At 37.2% G+C, this 23704-nt stretch overlaps 2 protein-coding genes across 3 annotated transcripts in view; one reads left to right on the top strand and one right to left on the bottom strand.

Moving 5' to 3' along the window:
- Positions 1–73: 73 nt before the first annotated feature.
- On the top strand, positions 74–7428 carry LOC308688304 (RING finger protein 122). Its single transcript, XM_081361278.1, has 6 exons — positions 74–1395; positions 2912–3062; positions 3668–3710; positions 4860–4901; positions 5759–5841; positions 6687–7428. Exons 1-6 carry the CDS (start codon positions 1371–1373, stop codon positions 6808–6810), a joined length of 468 nt encoding a protein of 155 aa, XP_081217404.1. The 5' UTR covers positions 74–1370; the 3' UTR covers positions 6811–7428.
- A 39-nt stretch (positions 7429–7467) lies between these two features.
- pdcd11 (programmed cell death 11) overlaps positions 7468–23704 on the bottom strand; it is a 29688-nt gene continuing 13451 nt past the window's right edge. For both annotated transcript variants that reach the window (XM_081361276.1, XM_081361277.1), the window contains exons 14-36: positions 23324–23449; positions 23024–23221; positions 22079–22249; positions 19799–20012; positions 19537–19689; positions 18197–18309; positions 17630–18108; positions 16662–16724; positions 16459–16537; positions 16284–16373; positions 15385–15493; positions 15015–15192; positions 14838–14897; positions 12997–13116; positions 12789–12911; positions 12495–12663; positions 12158–12373; positions 11914–12057; positions 10567–10817; positions 10177–10345; positions 9115–9268; positions 8818–8983; positions 7468–7903 (exon numbers count right to left, since the gene is read on the bottom strand). In XM_081361276.1, coding sequence (XP_081217402.1) covers positions 7732–7903; positions 8818–8983; positions 9115–9268; positions 10177–10345; positions 10567–10817; positions 11914–12057; positions 12158–12373; positions 12495–12663; positions 12789–12911; positions 12997–13116; positions 14838–14897; positions 15015–15192; positions 15385–15493; positions 16284–16373; positions 16459–16537; positions 16662–16724; positions 17630–18108; positions 18197–18309; positions 19537–19689; positions 19799–20012; positions 22079–22249; positions 23024–23221; positions 23324–23449 — 3717 coding nt within the window. In that variant the 3' untranslated portion in view covers positions 7468–7731. The remainder of the gene's footprint in view (positions 7904–8817; positions 8984–9114; positions 9269–10176; positions 10346–10566; positions 10818–11913; positions 12058–12157; positions 12374–12494; positions 12664–12788; positions 12912–12996; positions 13117–14837; positions 14898–15014; positions 15193–15384; positions 15494–16283; positions 16374–16458; positions 16538–16661; positions 16725–17629; positions 18109–18196; positions 18310–19536; positions 19690–19798; positions 20013–22078; positions 22250–23023; positions 23222–23323; positions 23450–23704) is intronic.

Raw genomic sequence — 23704 nt, 5'->3', positions numbered from 1 at the left:
AAGCAGCAGCTGTTGTCTCCAGAGCAGAATATAGTTGGGGGTTGGTCGTCTGAGTCTGTTGTTTCTTTTTCCACCCTTTCTCTGATTAAAAAGCTACAGTGCCTGAACATAACAAGCTTTCATCATGCCAGTGCTTTAGTAGGTCAGACAGCAACATGATCTGCATCTGATTTAATGTGCTGCATATACGTGTCATTGCGCTCACTCATGCAGTCTGCTGCCCCATTTATTTTATTTTTTTTCACTTTCACTTGTTTTGTCTGTCACCTTCGGCTTGTTTTCTGCAGCACAGCGCGTGCATGTGGCCTTACTTCCTCTACAATGTTGCAGCCCACACTTTTAGAAGAAGAGGAGGCCATCCTGTGACTGCAGTCGCGCAGAGAGAGCGTGAGGGATTGGAGGAGGGGAATCGCTCAGGAAGGGAGGGACGGATTGGAGGACAGAGTTGCGAGGCAAACCAGGATCACATGAGCACAGATCTGTTTACAAACTGAATGTGTGCGGCCAGGAAAGACGAAGGAGCCTTCCTGGAGAATATTACTGGTCAACCTCGCTAGCACACATCTCTAACCCCCCAGATGCTTGCGTTTTGGCTGGGATATGTGTTAAATGAGCCGAGGGACGATTCGTTTTTTCGGTCTAACGTTACTTTTTTGATGGAAGGATTGAGAGAGCAGATGGTTTTAGGTGGAGAGAAAAAATACTCCCCCACACACATAAACGCTTGAAAATACTGCTCTCTTAAAGGGCCTGCTCTTCGATAAAAAGGAATATACCTCAAAAAACAAGGCTGACCGAGAGGAGGAACTGCTGGAATAATCGACACGAGACCCAAAGGCATGCCAAAGTCTTTTGCAAGAGGGGTTTGAGGGAAGACAAAGACTGTAGATGGAGTCTTGTATCAGAACGTATGTTGCTCACACTTCTGCGCGTATGGATGTTTAGTGCTCGCTAACCCGCCAGACGCAGGATTTATCAAGGAATTTGTTAACTTTTGTGTGCGACAACACAAAGAAGATCACATCCAAAGTGGACTCGTTCTCAAAAGACAAGAAGAACATCAAGGGCACGATATGCTCCCTTAGTCTCTGCAACAAAGCACCCAGTGCATATTCACTGATTGAAATCTTTTGTCCTTCGATGCTGGCATCATAAAAGTGAGATGAATGAGGGAATAATTTGACTATAATCAAAGGCAGCACACCCTATCATTTTAAGAGCTGGTTCTCGGACAACGTTGGTTGCACAGTGGCAAATTGTCGGGAACAAGTCGAGCTGGAATCTGGTTTTCGGTTGCGTTTTCCAGCCCCCGCATTGCCTGTTCCAGGCGAGCAGTGAGTTTGCAGAAGCTCTGCTTGGAGTCAGATTACATGCAACCATTCCAATGGTGTAACGGTGAGTGGCCTGTAAGAAAAGTCCAAGCCGAACTCGAGTTTGTTTTCTTCCACCAGCGTTAGTCACTGAAGCGTTGTTGCCGATGAGGATGTTGAAACCAGTTTGAAGAAGTCAAAGGGAACCGTTCAGAAAGGTCAAAGATTGTGGAAGTAACGTTATTCATGCTATGCGTACGTAGACAGCTTTTAACAACCCGCATGCTGTCAAGCCTTTTGCTCTTCTGAAAACTGATATGTCTAGAGATTTATTTTTAGATGAAAACATGGATCGACCTGTAACGAGTCAAATGTTGCAATGACAGTAATGCCAAGTTAGTAAACACGAAATGCATTAGTGCTCATATTCTGATTACGTATGTCATAAACGCGTCAACTCGACTGCCAAAACCAGATAAAGCAAACGAGACAGCTGCCATATTTATGTATTATTAATATTTTTGGGTCTCATATATATATATGTATGACCCCAAATATATGTTCAAAAGTTTGGGGTCAGTATGAAGGAAGGAAGTCTCTTATGCTCACCAAGGTTGCATTTATTTGTTCAAAAATACAGTAAAACAGTAATAATTGGAAATATTATTACATTTAAACTTGTCTATTTGAATATATTTTAGAATGTAATTTATTCCTGTGATCAAAGCTGAATTTTCAGCATCATTACTCCAGTCTTCAGTGTCACATGATCCTTCAGAAATCATTCAAATTCTAATAATTTGCCGGTCAAGAAAAAAAAAAAAAAAAAGAAAAAAAAAAATTTACCATCAATGTTGAAATCATAGTTGTGCTGCTACATATGGAAGTTATGTACAGGAAGCTGCTGAGCATGCAAACCTCTTCTTCTGAATAAAGCTTTAACAAGATTATGGAGCATAATCTGAATATTTTGTGCATCTACAAAAATGTATCATTCTTTGAGTTCCATATATACAATAAAACATATCATAATCATTCAGTCATAATCATTCATACGAATGATAATAAAAATAAGAATTCAACAAAAATGTACTCAGTTGTATTACTGTAGAGAAATGAAATGTTTTGCCATTGTATATGACAAAGCATAATAATAATGATAATACTTGAGGTCTGTTGCCATGTGGCACACATTAAATCTCATTGTACCTTCCCCATCAGAATGACACAAGCTTACAATAATCTCTGGAAGCCCCTCCACATAATCACCTTAGATGAATCGTTCCACAGACTCAGACTAAGGGGGATTCTTGCAGACTCTGCGTTAATCTTTAACTCTTAAAGTACACTGACTGACTGGGGAATATGAATGGAGAAGAACTGGTTAGAAAACTGAATGTTCCACTCTCATAACCCACATATGGCTTCACGAAAGGCCAGATGGTGGTTTGTTGGAGTCAATCCCACAGTTGTTCATATTTGTTTTTTGTCCATGCATAGCTAATTTCCAAAAATTCCCTTGAAAGTGGGCGTACTGAAGAACTGTTCTTCCTGCTCGCGTGTGATGTAAACTGCTGATTTGAGTGTGTGTTTGTGTGTAGGCTGCCTCTGTGGTTTAGGGCTGCAGCATTCAAACTGTGATATGTCAGAGGAAGACATCTACCGTCTGCCGCTCAACGTGTACGTCATCGTACTGGGCATTGGCATGTTCATCTTCATGCTCAGTGTAATCTTCTGCTGCTATCTGTTCAGGCAAGAGCCCAAACACAGTCACCACACCCGCACAACTGCTGTACCACAAGTCAGACGTGTCCTTTGTTAAGTTCCGCTCCTGTGAAGACATGTAGAAAGACACAGAAAGACATGTCTGGAATTTTCTTATAGTTTGTATGCATACATATATATATATATTCTGGCAAGAACGTTCTGAAAAAGTTCACTTAGTTGAGCACAGACTTTGTTAGCACAAAACTTTATCTATACATCATTCATGGAAAGTTTTTTTTTCTGAAACGTTTTAGTTATGGGAACATTATGGGAAAGTTACTTTTGAACACACATATATTGAATTAATAAATAACAAATTCATAAATAATACATTTTAATTTAATTATTAGTTTAATTTACATTTTGGATCCAAGACTTTGTCAGAATTTAAGATGACAGTATAGAGGTATAGTAGACAGTATAGTAGAAGTATTTATGTGTGTTTGAGAGTTTGACAGAGGAAATGCTACAGCAAAATGATTCACACAATCACAACATCTCTCTTTTGCACCACCCACAGCAGTTTTTGCAGTTGAACTCAGGAAGTGTAGAAGTGTTGTTTCATTTTTTTTCTCTCTTTTTGTTTACAGGTTGAAACAGCAGGGCACAAGGGAGCAGTACAGCTACAATGAGGTGGGCCTAAAACAATAGTTAGATATAAATATAGTCTTGATGAAATCCAATCTAACAGATGACCTTCATGATATACAGTACTGTGCAAAAGTCTTAGGCATGTTAATATCCCCCCCCAAAAAATGGTTTTAAGTCAGTTATTTAAATCTTTTGCTGTAGTGTGTCAGTAGGAAATATCAGTTTACATTTCCAAACATTCTTTTTGCCATTAATTGTAATAATCCAGTGAGATTTGTGAATGCACAAGGAGTCTGACAACAGTCAGGATGATCTGATCTCACCATCATCGAGTCAGTCTGTGATTACATGAAGAAACAGAAAAAACTGAGACAAACTAAGTCCAGAAGAACTGCGAGAACGTTTCTAAGATGCTTGAAGAAACCTTCCTGCAAAGCTACCTGAAAAACTATGCGCAAGTGTACCTGGACAAAAGCCGTTTTAAACGCAAAGGGTTGTTATGCCATATATTGATTTGAATTGGTTAATAGTTAAACCATAAATAAATTCAATTTGTGATTTTATTTTTGAAAGCATTCTCAATTTACAGCATTTTAACACAAGTGACAGTACTTTTCACAGTACTGTAGCTTTGCAGGAAGGTTTCTTCAAGCATCTTGCTTAAAAAGAAGGAATAAGACTCCAAAGTGTACTGTATTCATAGAAAGTGCAATGTAACATGTAAAGAGAAACATTAGCACTAGCAGACTAAACTGCAATTGAAAACACAGTAATCGATACATAAAGCACACTGACACTTCTCAATTCTCAGTTCCTTACATTAGTCTGTTACAGTGGCTTTTTCCTGGTAGAAATGAAATATTTAACTTTTTGCTTTTTAAAATACTTTATTCTACCCCTATGTAGAGACAACTGTAGGTATGTTAATTTTCTCGAAAACGTCTTTTCGATTGTCGTTATGGAAATTCGCCACAGCAATCTGTCATATTTGTGTAATCCGACGTAACGATGCTGACTCGACCAATGGCGAGAGCTATGGGCGTGGCTGTTTGTTCGACCAATGACTGACGAGGGGCGTGTTCGCACCTCAGCTTTAATCACAGGCTAGACTGTAAAAAAAACAAAAAAACAAAAAAAAAGATTTAACATTAAACAACACAGTGTTATATTTTTCTGTATTTTCTCTTAAAGGTGGTGTTGAAAGGCGCAGGAAAGAAGCTGAGCCTGCTGGGAGTAAGTTTCATAAGCTCTCTGTAAAAGAACATTTGCATTTTAAAACCATGTGTGACTGTTTAAACTTGAAACTGCTCTAAAATTTGTACGACGTCAGAAAGATCAAACCATTATTTTTAAAGGGAAAACGTCACACACAGCATAAGTAAATTCTGCTTACAGAGTTTTAAAAACTACTTTTTAATCATTAGGAGTAGCCTAAAATGTAATGGATTTGAATTACATAATTATACACAATTAACAGGGTTAAATATATTTTAAGGGGTTCGTACTGAGTAATAATAATAATTAACTGCATGTACTTAGGGTTAGGATTAGGTGTGGTTTAGGGTTAGTTACGTAATTACGGACAATTTATAGTTATTACTATATCATGTAAAGTGTATGTGTAGTATTCACAAAGTACGGGACTAAGTTCAGTATCCTGTTGATTAAATCAGTGGTATGTCACTGTTTCTTGAGAACAACTATTTATGAACACAAGTGTCAGATTCAAAGATAGTTTTGCATTACAAATTTCCATATTTTTAGTGCATCCAAAATTCTTCTTAAATAAGGTTATGATGTGTTCACTTGTTACGTAAAAACCTCAAGGGGAAATTCTTGATTACGCAAATAGACCTCTGCGGGATTTTCTGGTCCTCTCAACCACCTGGTGAACTGCATTATGGGAGCACTGCCGTTATTTTCAGTAGTATCACATGCAGTTGGAAAAAGTGAGACTGAAACCAAAACAAAGGGAAAATGTTGGAAAGGCTACAGCCAGCATTCATGCAGCATGCTGCTAAAGTGTTTGAATTATGCCTTTATTAATACAAGAAAGGGACACTAAAATAGTTTTGTGTTTTGTGTCACAGCAGCCCTGTGCCGTGTGTCTAGAGGAATTCAAGACCAGAGACGAGCTGGGCGTGTGCCCGTGCTCACACACCTTCCATAAGAAGTGAGTTCCACTGTAACAAGTGTTTACTTAACGGGAGATGACGCATTTACTTATGCCAAGAACTGCTTTGAATATACAGAGCCTGCAGAATTCCACAGAAAACTCATCAGTCACAGGTTTACACATCAACTGCCTTTGCACGTCTATTTTTTTAAGTTTTGTGGCTTCAGTGTGAAACCACAATGTTAGAGTACTTCTAATAAACAAGTCTTTTCTTTATGGGAAAATGGACAAAATATTGATGACGCCTGATATATCCAGAAAAAACTGTGAAAAAACATCCAGAAAAAAACAAAAATATGAAACTGTTTTCAACATTGATAAGATAAGTTTCTTGAGCAGCAAATCAGCATATTAGAATGATTTCTGAAGGATCATGTGACACTGAAGACTGGCATAATGATGCTGAAAACTCAGCTTTGCATAACAGAATAATAAAAAAGTTAAATGATAATAATTCACATTATAACTGTTTGTACTATATTTGTTGATTAAATAAAAGCATAAAAGGCTAAGTTGAAAAACAATATTTAAAAAATGTACCGACCCAAACTTGAATGGTGGCATATAGGAAATAAAATAGTCTATTTTATGCTGTTAAGTCCATTCAGCCATATATATATATATATATATATATTTATTTTATTTGAAGAATAAACACTTGTAACATGCATCAGTCCTAAAGACACTGAAGTATCACTCTTACTATTGCTCACAGTTTTGACACCTAAACAAACTACAAGCAACAGCTTAGCATTGTGGTGGCGATTTTCAAGCAAAATGCAAAAACCTAGTTTGGCAGTTGCAAGCGTACTTTTAAAGAAATCTTTCATTGTAAATTGCAGGTGCCTGCTGAAATGGTTAGAGATCCGCAGCGTCTGCCCGATGTGCAATAAACCCATCATGCGTATCCAGAACGCCGACGCCCCACGAGGAGCCGAGGTGCTGCAAGACCCAGAGGAGGTGTGACCCCAGAAACTGTGCGGCCCACGGCCAGATTAACACCCTCCGGTTCTGCGGTCGTTGGAACAAATCACGTGACCCCGCTAAGGCTCTACAAAGCCATCTATATGCACCGCCACAGCGGACCTGGAGAACGTGAGAAACCAGGACGACAACGTTCAGCCACCACTAGTGATTCAGTAGCCAAACATAAGAATAATCTCCTATATATCGTGCCACAATATTCTTTAAATTAGTAATGTGCCGAGGGTCTAAAGCGAGAGACACACCGTGCATGCTGGGTAACAGGCATCAAAATGAGACGTAGACTGAATATCTCAGTTTGCCTCAGTGGATCTAACTAGGCAACAAAAGAAATCAATTAAACTTTGGCAATTAAACTTTTACTGCCGATGAACGGGCGTATATATGTGACAGTAGGGTGTAGGTGTAGTGCACTGTCTGTTTGACTGGTACTACAGGTCTTCATAAAGATCCTGCGTAGTCCTTACAGAAATATTCAATATATAATCAGTAACCAGCAGTTCTTCTCTCCATTTATCGTGTTCACTGCTTGAATCGTTCCTTTTTCTTGTCATTTTGTATTGTTTGTTTTTGAATAAAATGTTTTTGTGGTTAACCTTCCTTTAAAAGGAAATGGTGGATAAAGATTTCTGGAGCTTTAGATAGCAGAATTTTTTTATTGCAAAACCTGAATTCCTCTGTAACAGCACTATTTTTTATTATTAAAAAAATTCCATAATCGTCATTTAATCAAAGAGGGAAAAACTGGCTATTTATAGACACTCATATGACAGGAGATGCAAGTTCAGGAAACACACCTCTGGAAATATGTTAATAGGTGTATAAGGAAAAAATGGGTGGGAGAAGAGATTGTTTGTCCTCAGATATTCTATTCATCTTTATCCTGATGTAAAATAGACGGTTCTAGCTGGCGGCTTCGGCTCCTTTCGACTCCACGTATTCCACAGCTTTCTGTTTGACCGCCTGGATGGTCTCAGGTGTGCCGTTTGTCTTCTCGTACTCCAGGTAGCGCTTGAAGAAGAACTTGATCTTCTTCACCGACACGCTTAGGTGAATCACGCGGTCAAAAAGCTCCCTGGAGGGAACGGGAAAATATTTTCAAACAAGTGTTGTGCCGAACTGAGAACAGAATTTACAAGATTTTAAGTTTCTGTTCCACTCTACATATAATTAGGGATGCATGATATATCAGCCATCATATTGCTATAAGCCGATATATGTTCATTTTTTAAGTTATCGGCCCGATAAGAAAATTGGGCTGATGTATTAAAGCCGATAAATAATGGATTATTTCCTTCAGCTGAGACACTTCAGATGCGCACTGTTCGCCATGATGCTTTTGAATTGCTTGAAATATGATTGGAATCACTTAAAAATGGAAAATACAGTTCAGTGCAACGTGCAGCGCAAGTCTGGTCATATAGACTACAAAAAAATTTATGAGAACATCATTATAATTGTGTGCTTGGGACCTGGATTTAATGGTGAGACTTTTGTTTTTGTAATCAGAAAAAAATTATATAAAAATTTGGATTTAGATTTATCGGCCAAAAGAATTATCGGTTATCGGCCAAAATGTTTGCATCCCTACATATAAAATGTCATAAAAAAAAAGTACAATAAAAAGTAAATAAAATAAGGTACATAGAATAAATTAAAGTTAACAATGCAATAGTTTCAAAATGTAAAATAAAAAGTAAATAAAAAAAATTCAATAAAAATAATACAGAATAATATTTAAAACAAAATCAAAATAATACAAGTTTTAACCGTAGCCTAACTGACTAACAATAACAATGGAAAGAAATTGATATTGAGAACCGATATGGCCAGTATGAGGGCTTATTTACCAAATAAGTTATTGTTTTAAACTAATATTTAAAACAAAATCAAAACCAGTGAGATTGGCTGATTTGGATGATTAAAAGGTTTAAAAATTCATATAATGGAAAACATGAAGTACAATTCCTACCCTACTGGTGTGCTTACCTCACTTCCCTCTGAGAGCCGTGCTTCACCATCAGGTCTATGAAGACGGACCACAGGTCTGTGCGTTTGGGGTAGGTACTCAGGACCTTGTCAAACATGGATTTGCCTCTCTCAGTATTCCCGTACTGAAACTCCAACCGGGCAAATTTGGCAATCAGGTCCACGTCTGGAAAGGTAGTGAGGAAACAATGCATGAGCTGCTAACAGGCAACCTGGAGGGTCTGGATATCATTTAAATAGCTTTTTCAGATTCATGACACCCAGTTCCCACAGAGATGACATGTAGCTGGCACTCACGGTCTTTATTGGACAGGCTCTGCAGCGCCCTCTGAAGGAGGGCATTTGTAGCGTCGCTCTGACGCTGTCGTAGCAGGAAGGTGCCGTAACTCAGATATACAGCTTTCTCCTGTCTGAAGCGCTTCACCATGTTTTTATAAAGACTCTCAGCCTCCTACACACACACACACACACACACACACACACACACACACACACACACACACACACACACACACACAGGATACAAAAATTTTAATACTGTGATACAGAGTTTCAACTTTGACGCAACTAACCGACCAACAAAACAACTTGGGATACACAATATATTGGTGGCCATATTAGTATCAACCAATATTAGAAAAAAAATCCCTTTTTTTATTTAATTACTGATATTGAGAACTGATGTAGCCAATATATTTAGCCATATTGGCATTTCATGCACTACATTGTATTTTTGTTCTGATGGCTTGTAGCATGTTTATGTTTTAGCTTTTTTAATAAATTGATGTATAAATAGTTTAAAAAGACCTTTTGTTACCATTTATACCACAGTCAACATATTTACACTACCGTTCAAAGGTTGGTGAGTTTTTTTTTTTTTAAATGTTTGAAACAAGGTTTAGAAAAAAAATACAGTAAAACAGTAATATTGTGACATTACCGTTTTCTATTTGTATATATATATTAAAATTTCAGCAACATTCCTCCAGTCTTCAGTGTCACGTGATCCTGTTTCCTTTCTTTTTATTATCAATGTTGAAAACAGTTGTGCTTAATATTTCTGTGGACATTTTATTTTCATTATTCTCCGAATTATCTATTCTCAGAAAGTTCAAAAAGAACAGCATTTATTTTAAATAGAAATCCTTTGTAAGATTATAAATGTCTTCACTGACACTTTTGATCAATTTAATGCATTCTTGCAATAAAAATTATTTATAAAAAAAAAACAACTTTTGAATGGGAGTGTAAGTGGCTGTGATATAAAATTTTGGTCATACCACCCAACCCCTACCCATATCACATCAGTGCGTCCCAACTAACAACCAATCAGATCACGTCACCAGACATAATGCTCACTTTGATCTTATCCGACTTGGCATAAATGTCGGCAAGCTGCTGGTACACAGGAAGAGGTTCACAGTATTGGATGGCCCGTTCAAAGATTTTCTGCAAACTGTCCGGTGTCCCGTACATGTTCTCCAGATTCAGCATGGCCACCCACACGTTCAGCTTTTCCTGTTCCTCTCTAAACACACAAACAAACTGGTTAATAGTTGTAAAATTTGATTTCATTTGGATGTTTTTCAAAACATTTATGCTAAAAGGGGGCTGAGCAACAGATAATCCTTTAATTAAAAGTGTAATTTCTTTGCAACTAAGACAATAATGACTGCTTTCAAACAGGTTTCCTGAAAAAAGTTAATGTCAAGCCCTGAATGGCAACCATACTAAACTAAAGTGTTTCACCTGAAGGAGATGGTTTTGAGGGCTCTCTCGGCGACTGCGCGCGCCTGTTCGATCTCCGTGGCCTGCAGATGGAAAGCCATGTACTGCAGCCAGAGGAGGGAGCTGTCCGGAGATGACAGGAGCAGACGCTCAAACGCCGTTGTGCTGTCGGGTCGTACAGATGTGTCCATGAGCTCTGCCTCCAGCTTGGTGAGCTGCTGCTCCGCATTCTGCTGCTCCTGCTTTAGCTCCTTACGGGACATTTTCACAGGCTGGAGAGAAAGAGGAGCCGTTTACGGTGTGTTTGCAAGCAATGCATTTTAAAAAAAATGAAAATACTTGTAAATTCAAATTTTCACGTGAAATTCAATGTGTTTCTTGCCGTTTCTTTGTTATTTTTTGTGAAATTTATTAGTAATTTTTGAGTGAAAATTGTTTCACAATTTCTTTTCAGTGTGTGCACCTTTAACCCTAAATTTTTTCTCTGTTGTGATTTAACTTTTATTTATTTTTTTATTCACAATTTAGCACATATTACACACACAACCCAAAAACATCACACCAAACAGTAAAGACAATGCTGCTAAATATATCGACAAGACATTAAAGAGAGGGAAAAAATAAAATAAAAATAAATAAATAAATAAATAATCTGTTGTGATATTTAATTGTCTACATGGGAGCAACTTAATTTTAAAGCAATCCATGGCTCAAGAGCGGGAATGAATGGCACCTTTCATTACAATTGCAAGCAATATTGCTCTGTCCCCTAGACTAGAGGGACATGGTGATCGCAAAAAACAAAACAAAAAACTTTTGCATTCCCCAAGAAACGTTCTGTTCGTTAAAAAAAAAAAATAAAAAAAAATAAAAAAAAATAATTGCGTCCCCCTGAGAAACTTTGTGTTCCTCCGAAATTTTTTGCGTCTGTTCGCAAAACTTTTGAATTCCCCAGAGAAACTTTTGCATTCGTTCGCACAACTTTTGCGTCCTCCTTGAGAAACTTTGCATTTGTTTACAAAAGTTCTGCGTTCCACCATGAAAATTTGTGTTCGTTCGTTCATTTTTGCATCCCCCTAAGAAGCTTTGCGTTTATTTTCCAAAACGTTTACGTTCCCCGGGAAACGCAGTGTTCAGTTGCAAAATGTTCCCGTTCTCCCAAGAAACATTTGTGATGGAAACAATAAAGGGTGGAAGTAAAAACTATATTCAGTGCTTCAGTGCGAACAAAGTTTCTCGGTGAACGCAATAGCTTTGAAATGCGATTATTTCCTTCCTTTTTATATTGTACATCACCATGTCCCTTTGGGGGCTCAGTACAACAGTCTACATGGGAGAAATTTAGTTTTGATGTATGTGTGAGTTCACCTTGCCCGTGACTTCCTGCTCATCCTCACTGGATTCATGGGTGTCGTCTACTGCGGCAAAAGGTGTTAAAGAGCCCAGCGTTGATTCCCATGGAAAGCCACATCTCACCTGCAGCCGTTTTGGTTCTGTTTCCTCATGTTTAACCTAAACATTCAGACAACAGTTGTGTTACATATCAGAGAGGAAGTTGTACACCTATATCTCGAAATATTCAATCATATTGTTCTGAAAAGAGATGCGTCACCTTTACTTGGCTACACTTTTTATCCAATGTAGTTTCTTCCTTCTCTCTGAAAAACACATCTACACCACTGTCACTGTCCTCGGTTTTTGTTTTCTTTTTCTTCTTCTTATTCTTCTCTTTTAAGGTTTTCTTCTCTTCCGTGTGTTTTCCGTTCACTGGGCATTCTTCATCTTTTTTCCTTTTTATCTTCTGTCCAACTGTCTCATCGTCTTGTTGCTACAGGGATAAAACACAGGGTCAAATTTAACCTCTTTAACAGTCAAACACACACACACACACACACACACACACACACACACACACACACACACACACACACACACACACACACACTTACTTGGCTCTCAGAAAGAGCTCGTTTCCTCGTGGCAACTTTTTCGTCATATTTCACTTTCTTCTCTCCCTTCAGACGTAGTTTTAGATCAAGGGATTTTGGAAGTAGATCTGGTTTCCCAGTGTCCTTCGACAGGAGCGACAGGTTCACGTGGCTGTTCTCTGCGTTCACACTGAAATTTAAAAAAAGAATCACAAATAACTAGGTTTTTTTTAATTGTTGGTCTGTGCATTCCAATATTTTTCAGTGAAATGAAAGGCTAGGTTAGGACTTCACGTGAAGTTAGAGAAACATTACCTGAGAACCTTGGCCGTCACCAGTGCATTCAGGGCAATGTATTCGGAAACAGATTTTGGGTCGTTCATGAAGTATTTTGTAGCGTGTTGGAACTGAACTCTTCCTGTGATGGCCCTTGATAATCTTTCATAAAAGAAAAATAATTTTAATTCAACTCAGGACACTAGAATGGCTTCATTAAAAATATGTGCATCAAAAGATGCTATACCTCACAAATATGCCTTTATCGTTAATAGACGTCACATATCCTCGGATAATCTGGTCCTCTTTTATATCGGAAATTGACTCAATGTCTGGGTCTGTAATATCTTGCTGGTCCTTATGAAATCTGCAGAAAGGGAAGAATGAATGAATTAAAATAATAAAAATTAATTTAAAAAAGTTTTGGGCACAATACAATGAGACAAACCTAAACTTTAACTCCTTTTCATACTGAAATGGCACAAAGCCAACCTGAAGTCAGCTAAAGAATTCTTTATAATGCTTCTTTGTAATGACAACAAATGGAAATGGTTTGTCAGATGTCTACATGAGAGCAGAATGTTTTGATGAATTATTTAATAGTTTCAAATGACTAGCAAGATTAGTGGCCAAAAATACAACCCAAAAGAAAAAAAGGATTGGCATAATTTGCACAATTCTGCACATGTACGCCCTATGCCGGATGTTCTCAATATTCTGAGAAGAAAGCAACAGATGATATGGGTGAAAGACTGACACAGACCACCCATTTAATACATTAGGCTACACATCATGCCGCCGCTGCTGCTGCTGCTGGTATCTCAGAAGCAGCACAAATCACAGCTGTGTAATAATAAACGAGGTACGAGTTTGAAGAATAATTAAAAATAACCCGATTAGGAATAACTTACTCACTCTCAAGCCATCCTAGGTGTGCATGACTTTCTTCTTTCAGTCAAACACAGTTTTAAGTTATATTAAAAAATATCCTGGCTCTTCCCAGCTTTTTAATGGGAGTGAATGGTACCTTAGATTTTGAAGCCCAAAAAAGCGCATCCATCCATCATAAAAGTAATCCATTCGACTCGGCCTTCTGAACGAAGCAATGTGTTTTTTAAAGAAAAATATAAATTTTTATAACTTTATAAACTATAATCACTGGCTTCTGGTAATGGCTGTATGCGAGTCTAGTTTCGGTGGAAGAGTGACCTCCTACCCAATGCATGATGTAGGAGTAGCATAAGCTTAGATGAGAACAGATGACCCTCATGATTCAAACAAATAGGGCTTACGCTCAAGCTCCTCCCACATTTCTGTTTTAAAATTCTCGTTTTAGACTTCTAATTCGTGACCGGTGTTTTGTTTTGCTCTATCCTCTGTGCTTCCATGTTCATCAATACGTCGGGTCAGAGGTCACTCTTCCGCCGGAACTAGACTGGCTTACGGCTGTTATCGGAAGCCAGAGATTATAGTTTATAAAGTTATAAATATGGATACTTTTCTTACAAACACGCATTGCTTCAGAAGGCCTTTATTAACCCCCTGGAGCCGTATGGATTACTTTTATGATGGATGGATGCGCTTTTTTGGGCTTAAAAAAAAATGGTACCATTCACTCCCATTATAAAGCTGGGAAGAGCCAGGATATTGTTTTATAAAACTCTGACTGTGTTTGACTGAATAAAGAAAGTCATATGCACCTAGGATGGCCTGAGTGTGAGTCATTTTGGGTGAACTAACCCTTTAAGTACACAACTGTACTTAATTATTGAAGTACAAATTGGACTGTTACAGCTACCATTTATTAAAAATCATTACCGTCTCACTATAACATTATTGTCGATGTAATATTTATTTAGGCAATGTAGTAAGTCGTCATTTTATTTGTATTTATTGTCTGAGATACCGTCCTCTTGTAAAGAAAGTTTTAGCTATTGATTATCAATAAAACATGTCAAATAAAAATAAAACAATAAAATAAAAATAGATAAATAAATGTAATGGCTGAAAAGGTCCTCATGTTTCAAAAATGATTGCAGATCTTCAACCAGTTTGTTCTCATTGTTTAAATGACACTTGATAATATACCTGGAGGGGCGTAATGAAACACTGAAGTTCCTCTCTTTAACCTCCTCAATAATATAGCACCTGGAAAAAAGGACATGCACACATTAACAAACTTTACATTTTAGAGCTTCCTTGTAGGAAAAATCCTGAAGACATTCATCATAAACAATTCCAGCTAGGTCATGACTCATGACTCACCGGACTAGTTGGCCCTGTTTGTAGGACTCCAGTGGGTTGTCTGCATATGCATCAGAGAGATCCGTTACCGAAGCAAAACCCCAATTCTCAAATGGGAGATGAAGCGACAATCCCTGGTGAGGCTCAACTTTCCGAACCGTCGCCATAGTGACCAACCCTTGCTCCAGCTTGTACATCCCTACAGCAACAGCACACAACAGGAAATGCTAAAGAGACTCGAGGGACGACTGCAACGTGCGTCATGATGGCAGAAGTGCAAAGTCAAAGTATAATGTGACTCAGCGTTTGTTATAACAAGGAGAAAATATGAGCTAGGAAATCTCCTCTGACAGAGTGTAGTTATGACTCCAGATAAAACTACAAGTATTACCTGTGAGTGACAGAGAAAGCCGTAGTTGAGTCCTGTTGAAACTAACACCAACAACCTTTGCAGAAACAGTCTGTCCGGGTTTAAACAGCTTCTTTGGTTGATTAGCTTGCTGTGGGAAAACAAATGTGAAAGTTATAGCTTGTTTGTTACCACATTCATTTAAAGAGAACCTATTATTTGACATTGTTGCAGCACCTCTCTTCACAGTCTGTCAGTAACGCTCTGTTTAGCTCCAGTCTATGAAGCCCCTTCTTCTGAAAAGCACACTGTGCTCTGATTGGTCGGCTGGACCAGTGTGTTGTGATTGGTCACCTGCTTCCAGCGTGTTTGGGAAATGTTGTGCCCCTTACCATAACAGCGAGTTTCAACACACTATAACTCAACTCAACCAGGCCTTGCATATTTTTTTTTTGCATATGCCTTTGGTGGGAATTATTTAAATGAGGAATATTTTATGTGTTTGTTCTGAAAGTAAACTCAAGACTACAATCGGGGCGTTTCAGGGAGTTTAGAAACAGTTTTACTGATATAGAGATTAACTCCCTCTGGAGTGACTGTGCTTTGTAACTTTGTAGACCTTTTTCATTCTCAAACAGAAACATTACACCCTAAAGAAAGTTGAAAATGTAAAAAAATAAATAAAAGGGTCCTCTTTCTATGCAGTTAATCAGCGCATAATGCATTAAAAATGACTTTTACGAGTAAACTAATAAAGTAATATTTTATATCATAATTTACCATTAAATTAACTTTCTCAAGAAATTAACATATTTTCCCGTTTATTTAATTTACTGCCAAATACAAATGAAATACTTTTTGTAAGGCACTCAATCTTGCAACACGTTGCTTTTAAAATATTCAATTTAACAAGCAAGAAAAACAAATTGGTAGAGTCTCACCCCAGGTTTTTTAATCATGGCTAACAGCTCAACGGTTCCAGTGAGATTGGGCTTCACTTCAACTTCCAAGTTTTTTTTTGTTACGTTGTACTGAAAAAAAAAAGGCAAAAAATTACTTCAACGGTTCATGCAGTTTTTAAATTATATTTGCTGTTCTTTAGATTTCAAAAGTTACCGTTGACGGGAAGCATAAGACTTCATCTCCAGGTGTGAAGTTTGTCTCAACTGACTGCTTGTCTCCAGCTTTCAGTGTTCTGAAATAGAAAGAGTAAGAGTCTGCAGTACCGCAAAACAACGAATATAAATGTTTGTTGCAACTGTTCCCATAGGCTGCTTTCTCACATATATTAATGTATGGAGAGCTGTAGCAACGCATACCTGGGCAGAAGGCTGAGTTCAGGTATGGAAACAGCATAGTCGGGGTGAGAGATTGGAAGGAAACTGTTGAAAGAGAATATTTCATGAGAATAATCAACTAAAATCAATGATTTGCCAAATAAAACAAATTTCATGCTACCCAAATATCAAATAAAAAACAATGTCAAAAGTCCATAAAAGCTGACATTATCACTATAGCACCAATGAAAAGTATTGTTTTATGCATTGATGTTTTTGACACATTTCTCATTTTGACATTGGGAATTTTTTTTTTTTTAAATAAATTGAACACTCGTCAAGCGTCAAAGAGAGTAAAAAGTGCCTTTGGCAAGTAAATAAAACTCAAGTCTGAACAGCAAATGTGATTTAAATCAAATTACAAGAATGATAATTCTTTTTCTTCCCTCCAAAACTTCATGTTGCAACATGTGGCATATTCCTCACATTGAGCAACAAAAATTAAACTATGAAAAAAATGATATAATACGAAATGTTTTGAGTCTTTTGAAAATATGCTAATAGAAAAACAGTCAAATAAACCCATTGTGCCATAAAACAGCAAAATAAAATGATACAACATTAAAGCATTTAAAAATAAATGAAATACAAATTAAAACTATTTTATAAAATAAACCCAAATCATTTAAATAAAAAATAAAAATAATAATAATAATAAAGGAAAAATAATAATAAAATAAATAATAAAAAATACATAAAAAATTATAATTAATTGATTAATTAATTAAATAAATAAATAAATAATAATAAATAAATATTGTTTTATATCATTGGGCAGGATGTGAAATAACATTTTTTTTAAATAAATACAGATTTTACCGATATATATCACCATTTAACCAAAAAATACCGAGATATGATTTTTTTGGCCATATCGCCCAGCCCTACTACCAACATTGTAACAACACAAAAGTGATCGAAAATCAGCGAAGTAACACTTCTGTATTTACTTGTGACCACGAACTGTGTGCCCTCCAATCACTCTGGCTTCAACCTCTGCGCCGACCTTCAGGGATGATGTTGGGAAGCTGCCAACCGCAGGAGACTCCTCTATCTCAGACACATGGATCCTTCCTATGGTCCCCGACGGCAGCGTCACCAGCACGTGCATGGGCTTCACCTTCTTTACTGTGACCGTCATCACTTCCCCAAGAATGAGGTCACGGGATGGACCTTGGCTCTTGGATTTGGGCTGCTTGTGTTTGGTATCAGGGAGCTGGAACGTTACAAGAGGAAGTCCTCCTAATTCCTCGCTGCTCGGGTCCTCAACGGTCACATTCAGATGGGAACCAACTGAAAACTTCTTTGAACCATTTAAGTGAGTCTGAAGGAGAATGATGGTCAGGTGACCAGTGTCACCCAATGAGACGACAGCAAAGTCTTTATCGGTGTGCTGGATTGTTGCATCGAGTTTGGAGTCCTTTGTTAACTGAAGAAAAACACATAGGATCAACTTTAACATACTTTCCTGAACAAGTCAGATGCTGTGGATTTTCAGAGCTGTAAGTAGTGCCTACCTTCTTCTTGTTCATGATCAACTTTGGAAGCAGCGACACATGGACCTCAGACTTTAAAGGGTCAACATGGAGAATTACTGCGCTGAATTTGCAGCCCGGAGTCACATTCACGCCTGAAACATTCACACAAATCTAGTTAGGTGAGAACAAGCATTTTATCCATCCATGTAAAGATCTGCACATGTACATACAACCACTTTTTGAAGTTTTAAAGGCAGTTTATATGCTTTTTCAGCCCAGACATGTAGACAGTCCAATATGAGCATCACTTAAACAGGAATCGGTAACATTTGGAGCCAAACCATTCAAGACATTCAGTTCTAATGGAAGTTCATGAACATTTCTATTCTTCCGCTGATGCTGAACAGTGTTGTTCTTGTAAACTAAAATGATTAAAATTTGTTTTCAGTCATTGAAATAAAACTGAAATAACATAATAAAAATATTAAATTAAAAACTTAAATGAAACTTATGAAATGTTGCCCAACGCAACTAAGTGAAATAATTTTGTGTACTAAAATAACTAAAATACCTGAAAGCTAAATAAAAATATTGAAAAATAGCCAAAAAAGCACAAAATTACTAAAATAAAAATAAAAACTATAAATATAAAAAGAAAAGCCAATTAAAAATATTAATAAAGACTATAATACTATATAAATAATACTAATATGACACTTAAACACTGCAGATACACTGCAACAGTTTTTCAGTCTGATTGAAAAAAATCTAAACAAAAACAAGAACTCAAAAGTTCAAAAGTTACCAGTTTGAATCGGGGCGGGCGATTTTATTGTGATTTTTTCATGTTGGTTTTGCTATTTTGCAAGTGACTGAACAGTAAGAATGTAGCCTTACAAGGTAACAAAGTACAAAAGTAAAAGAATGGCAGAAGATATTTTATCTTTGCTATTAAAAATAAGACCCTAGCATAGTTTAGTACTCGCGCGCCGTTTGACGCTTTTAGTGTACATGCGAATAAATTGTTTAACAGGCAAGACTTTAAAAAGCACACAAATAATAAACTTCCGTGATTGTAAAGAACTGCAAGTTAACATGTGATGTGAATGTACGTCACGTTCTAAAGCAGATTGTGGAGACACTTTAATCACTCATGATCAAAAATCGTAATATCGTACACCCCTAGTTTGAAGGGCTCAATCACTGAATTGGTGGCTGCAGTTCTTGAAGTTCCAGTCATGTCAACTTGAAATAGACAGAGTACTGTTATTGAGTTGTGTAGTAAAAGTTTAAATCATTTAAATTACAAACTAGTTACATTTGGAGTGCAGTTTTGTTATCTTAAACAGAACCTTATTTAAAAGACAGGCGGTCCTCACCTTCTGTGTGGAACTTTGAGGCCAACACAGTGGCTTCACTGAGCCGATCTGAGCTCACTGTGACCGAGCCGTCCTCTCTGGCATCTCCCACCGTCACCTTGATTTTATCTCCGAGCGACACAGCAGAGAGCTGTTGTAGGACGTCAGACTCCCCTGGAGACAGACAGAGAGTTGGATAACTTGATTAAAAACTAGTCCAAAGAGCGGAAAGCAGAAGTCAGACAACCTATTGTTTATTGTTCATCAGAGCCTACACTCATACCTCTGCCAGATACCATCTCAAAGATGGACTTCCTTTCCTTCAGACCCTGGATCAGTCTGGCGTGGGCACCTTGCTCCAAGAGACTCAATTCTGACACCTTCAGGCTGACCAGAAACCTTTGCTTTTCTTCGTCCAGATGGGTCACTAGGGCAACGACCGACTGGCCGATATCAAAGACGCCTGATGTGTTTGTGATGAACTGGTCGGCCATAGCCTACAATGAGATTGAAACACAACATCATCACATCTGCACTAGGGATGTGTCAGACTAGTTGAGTAAACAACGCTGCTACTGCTAGTCGACAAAGGAAATACTAGTGGTTTAAAAAATTATTTTTGGTAACATTTTATTTTAAGGTGATGTAGAACTGGTTTGGTTATGAAGGACAATTCCGGTATGAAATTTTTACTTTTATACTTTTACACAACATCAGTGTTAAGGCCCGTTCACACCAAGCACGATAACTATAAAGATAACGATAAAGATAACTATATATGTGTCCACACCAGCGACCGATAACGGTCTTCTTATTCTAAGCACGCGCGCGCCCGGATGATCCAGATCCATTTTAAATGCGCGAGACCTTTAAATTAGAATGGATTCTGATTGGCTGTCAGTGTTTTATCGTTCGACAGCTGGAAAAAAATCGTTCTGAAAGTGATCCCAACGATATCGTTCCTCATATCTTTATCGTTATAGTTGTGGTGTGAACTCTGTTATTCTTTAATATGGAGAACGATTTTTAGAATTATATATTTATCGTTATCTTTATAGTTATCGTCCTTGGTGTGAACGGGCCTTTAGAGTAATTATTTTTTTTTTTTTACGTCTATATAGCTTTTTAAGTTTAAGTTTTTGTATATTTTATTTTAGTTAACGTTCATTTTATTTTAAAGTCCCCCTGCTGTGAATCCAGCTTTTAATGTTGTTTATGTCTATGTGGTGTTTTTAATATGCTTCAAGCCCGAACAATGTGTAAATTCATAAGTCGACACCATTGCTGAGTATTTTCTCCTTAAAACTGCAGTGAACCAAAGACAGTCTCAAAAACACGGTTTGAAATCGCTGGTGTTTCTGACGTCACAAACTTGTAACCAATCAGGTCAACGTGTGATCATCAACGAATGGTTCTCTGAGCTGGTGTGAGTGAGCGGAGGCGGGGCTAATTTGCATATTCATAGAACTGCGTATACTAAATGAGGCAAGGGTTTAGAGTTACATTTAAGCTATTTTAAGGCAGGATGAAATTATTTTTCAAGAAAAAAAAAAAAAAAGTCATTATGTTGATCAAAAATGAGTTTTAAGGGCTAAAATGATTGACTACAGGGGGACTTTAAGTAGGCCCTTTAAGTAGGAGTTTAAGTTTTGGATTTAGTTTTAATTAACTATAATATATAATTAACTGAATAACATTTCCTATATAAATATCCTAACAAACAGAATACCCATAAATAATGTATAATTGCCGGTACATGTCAAACTTTTCTCAGATTTTGATGCCTGTCATGCGTACAGATATTTTTCATACACGAGAAGCACATTAAAACACGGACATGGTAATGAACATTATAACCTTGACATGTACTGACTTATGTTAACTAACTTATTTGAGGAATTTTGTTTATAATATTGAGTTTGTACTTTGTGTTCCTGCAATGTCTACGGAATTTGGTTTGAATAAATATGTCTAAATTGGCTAATGTTGATTAAAGCCCTATTCGAACAGGACTAGTTTAACATAGAGAGGTGGGGTAAAGTAATTAGTAAAGTAAAGAGATAAGATATCTCAGTAATTATCTCGATCTCTGTTACGTTGCTTCCTGATATTAGCAACGTTCAACCCCACACGATTTCAGGAAGAAAAGTAATGGAGATAATTACTGAGATATCTTATCTCTTTACTTTACTCTCAATTACTTTACCCCACCTCTCCATGTTAAACTAGTCCCGTCCGAATAGGGCTTAAGTGAAGGTTTCATTTACAATGATCATAATGTAAGGCAAGAAGAGATTCATTGACAAAGTAGGCCATTTCAAATGGACTGTTAAAGGGATAGTTCACCCAAAAAAGTTGTTCAGAGTATTCAGAGACATTCTTCAAAATATCATCTTTTGTGTTCAGCATAAGAAAGAAATTCATACAGGTTTGGAACAACATGAAGGTGAGTAAATGATGACAGTATTTTTTGGTGAACTGTCCCATTGGTTGATGTGTGCCACATTTAAACAGACTCATTTTCACACAAAATACAATCCAAACAACCAAAATGCAAACATACATCTTTAGGAGCGAGGCCGAAGAGTCCGTGCGGGAAATCGATAAAGACTCCATAAGGCATGATGTTCTTCACCCAGCCCAGCATCTGCATCCCCACCTGGAGCTCAGAGAACGTCTGCGGGATGTTGCCGTCCTCCAGACAGGCCTTCAGTAGGGGTTTCTTGGTGAGAGTCTGAACAGGACTCGGTTAAGTAGAACTGAACGGTCTGCAAATTAAAGCTGCATGATTCTGGATAAACACGATTTCTTTGTTAAAAATATAAAGATCAAGATTTCTCCCACGATTCTGAATAGACAACTAAACAAAATAACATAATTTAGTAGAGATTGTGACAAAATGTTAATTGCTGCAATACATATATATAAAAAAAATAATTAATTTGAATTAATTGTTTAAAAAGTATCGGTCTGAATTAAGTATTCAATGACTCACTCATTAAGCCTTCTCTCGTTTCATTACTGGATTACTCAGCATTTTTGAATGAATCTTTTCAATGAATAATGAGTCGCTGACAATTTCTTTTTAACAGTCACTTGTCACCACCTACTGGTGTAATGGCATATTTGATACAAACTTTATTTGAAGCATCAAGTTACTTTCAAAAGGTAATTCACTGATCGCTATTCGATCGCTACTGATTTGATCGCTATCGTAGACATCCGTGTTTACATCTAAACTATTAACTTTTATCTCAGTGCTTGTTTCATATCTATACATGACAACTACTCTCTCTGGTTCAGTGCCAAAGCAGATTTTAATGTTTGCTGTGATCATACTTGTCAATCTTTTACAGACACAGCCAAATCATTGTATTTAGAAAAAAAGATCACGTGTCTTTGAATAAAGATCACGATCTTTTAACGATTACTCGTGCAGCTCGAATACAGATTTTTTAGTTGCTAACGACTTATTTTTACTGACAGATGAGAATGGTTGTGAGGATACAATGCCCTTCTTCTTGGTCTTGCTGAGACACATTACATTAGAGATGGTGTCACCCTCCTCCAACGCCATCCACAGGGGAAAGCAGTTGGTCACATGATCAGAGAGATGCACTATGGGTATGAAAGCTGGAGCCTCTTCAGGAACAATGGAGACTTCCAGACCATCCAGGACTTTGCGGCAAACTCTTACATTGACTGCCTAAATAGGAAATGACATGGAGAGAAATATGTAGTGATGTATTTTTGTCATTTTCCTGTGGTTTGCAAAGATAAGTATAAAAAGTTGTTTCAGTCAAATTACCTTTCCCACCACAAAGTCAAATTTCTCAGTCTGCTCCACCTTTATATCTCCCTCAGTAACGGCCTTGAAGGATAAACATAGCTTCTTATTTTCCGGGTCGCACCTCAAGACTTTGGCCTGAACAACCTGCAGAAAATAATTAAAAGAATCCCCCAAAGTGTTAATTAGTGTGAACTGAAGATGAAAACACTTCAAGAGACGCAGAAATGTGTGACTGGAATAAATCTGACAAAACACAGCAATTTATTTTAAATTTAAAAAGTAATTTATTCCTGTGATACTCCAAAGCTGAATTTTTCAGCATCATTACTAACAAAACTTACTGACCCCAAAATTAAAAAAAACATTTTTTTAACTAGATGCACTTGACAATTTTAAAAT

The sequence above is a fragment of the Scardinius erythrophthalmus genome, assembly GCF_964197995.2.
Source record: "Scardinius erythrophthalmus genome assembly, chromosome: 3".
Taxonomy (NCBI): Eukaryota; Metazoa; Chordata; class Actinopteri; order Cypriniformes; family Leuciscidae; genus Scardinius; species Scardinius erythrophthalmus.
This window is presented reverse-complemented; position numbering and strand designations above follow the sequence as displayed.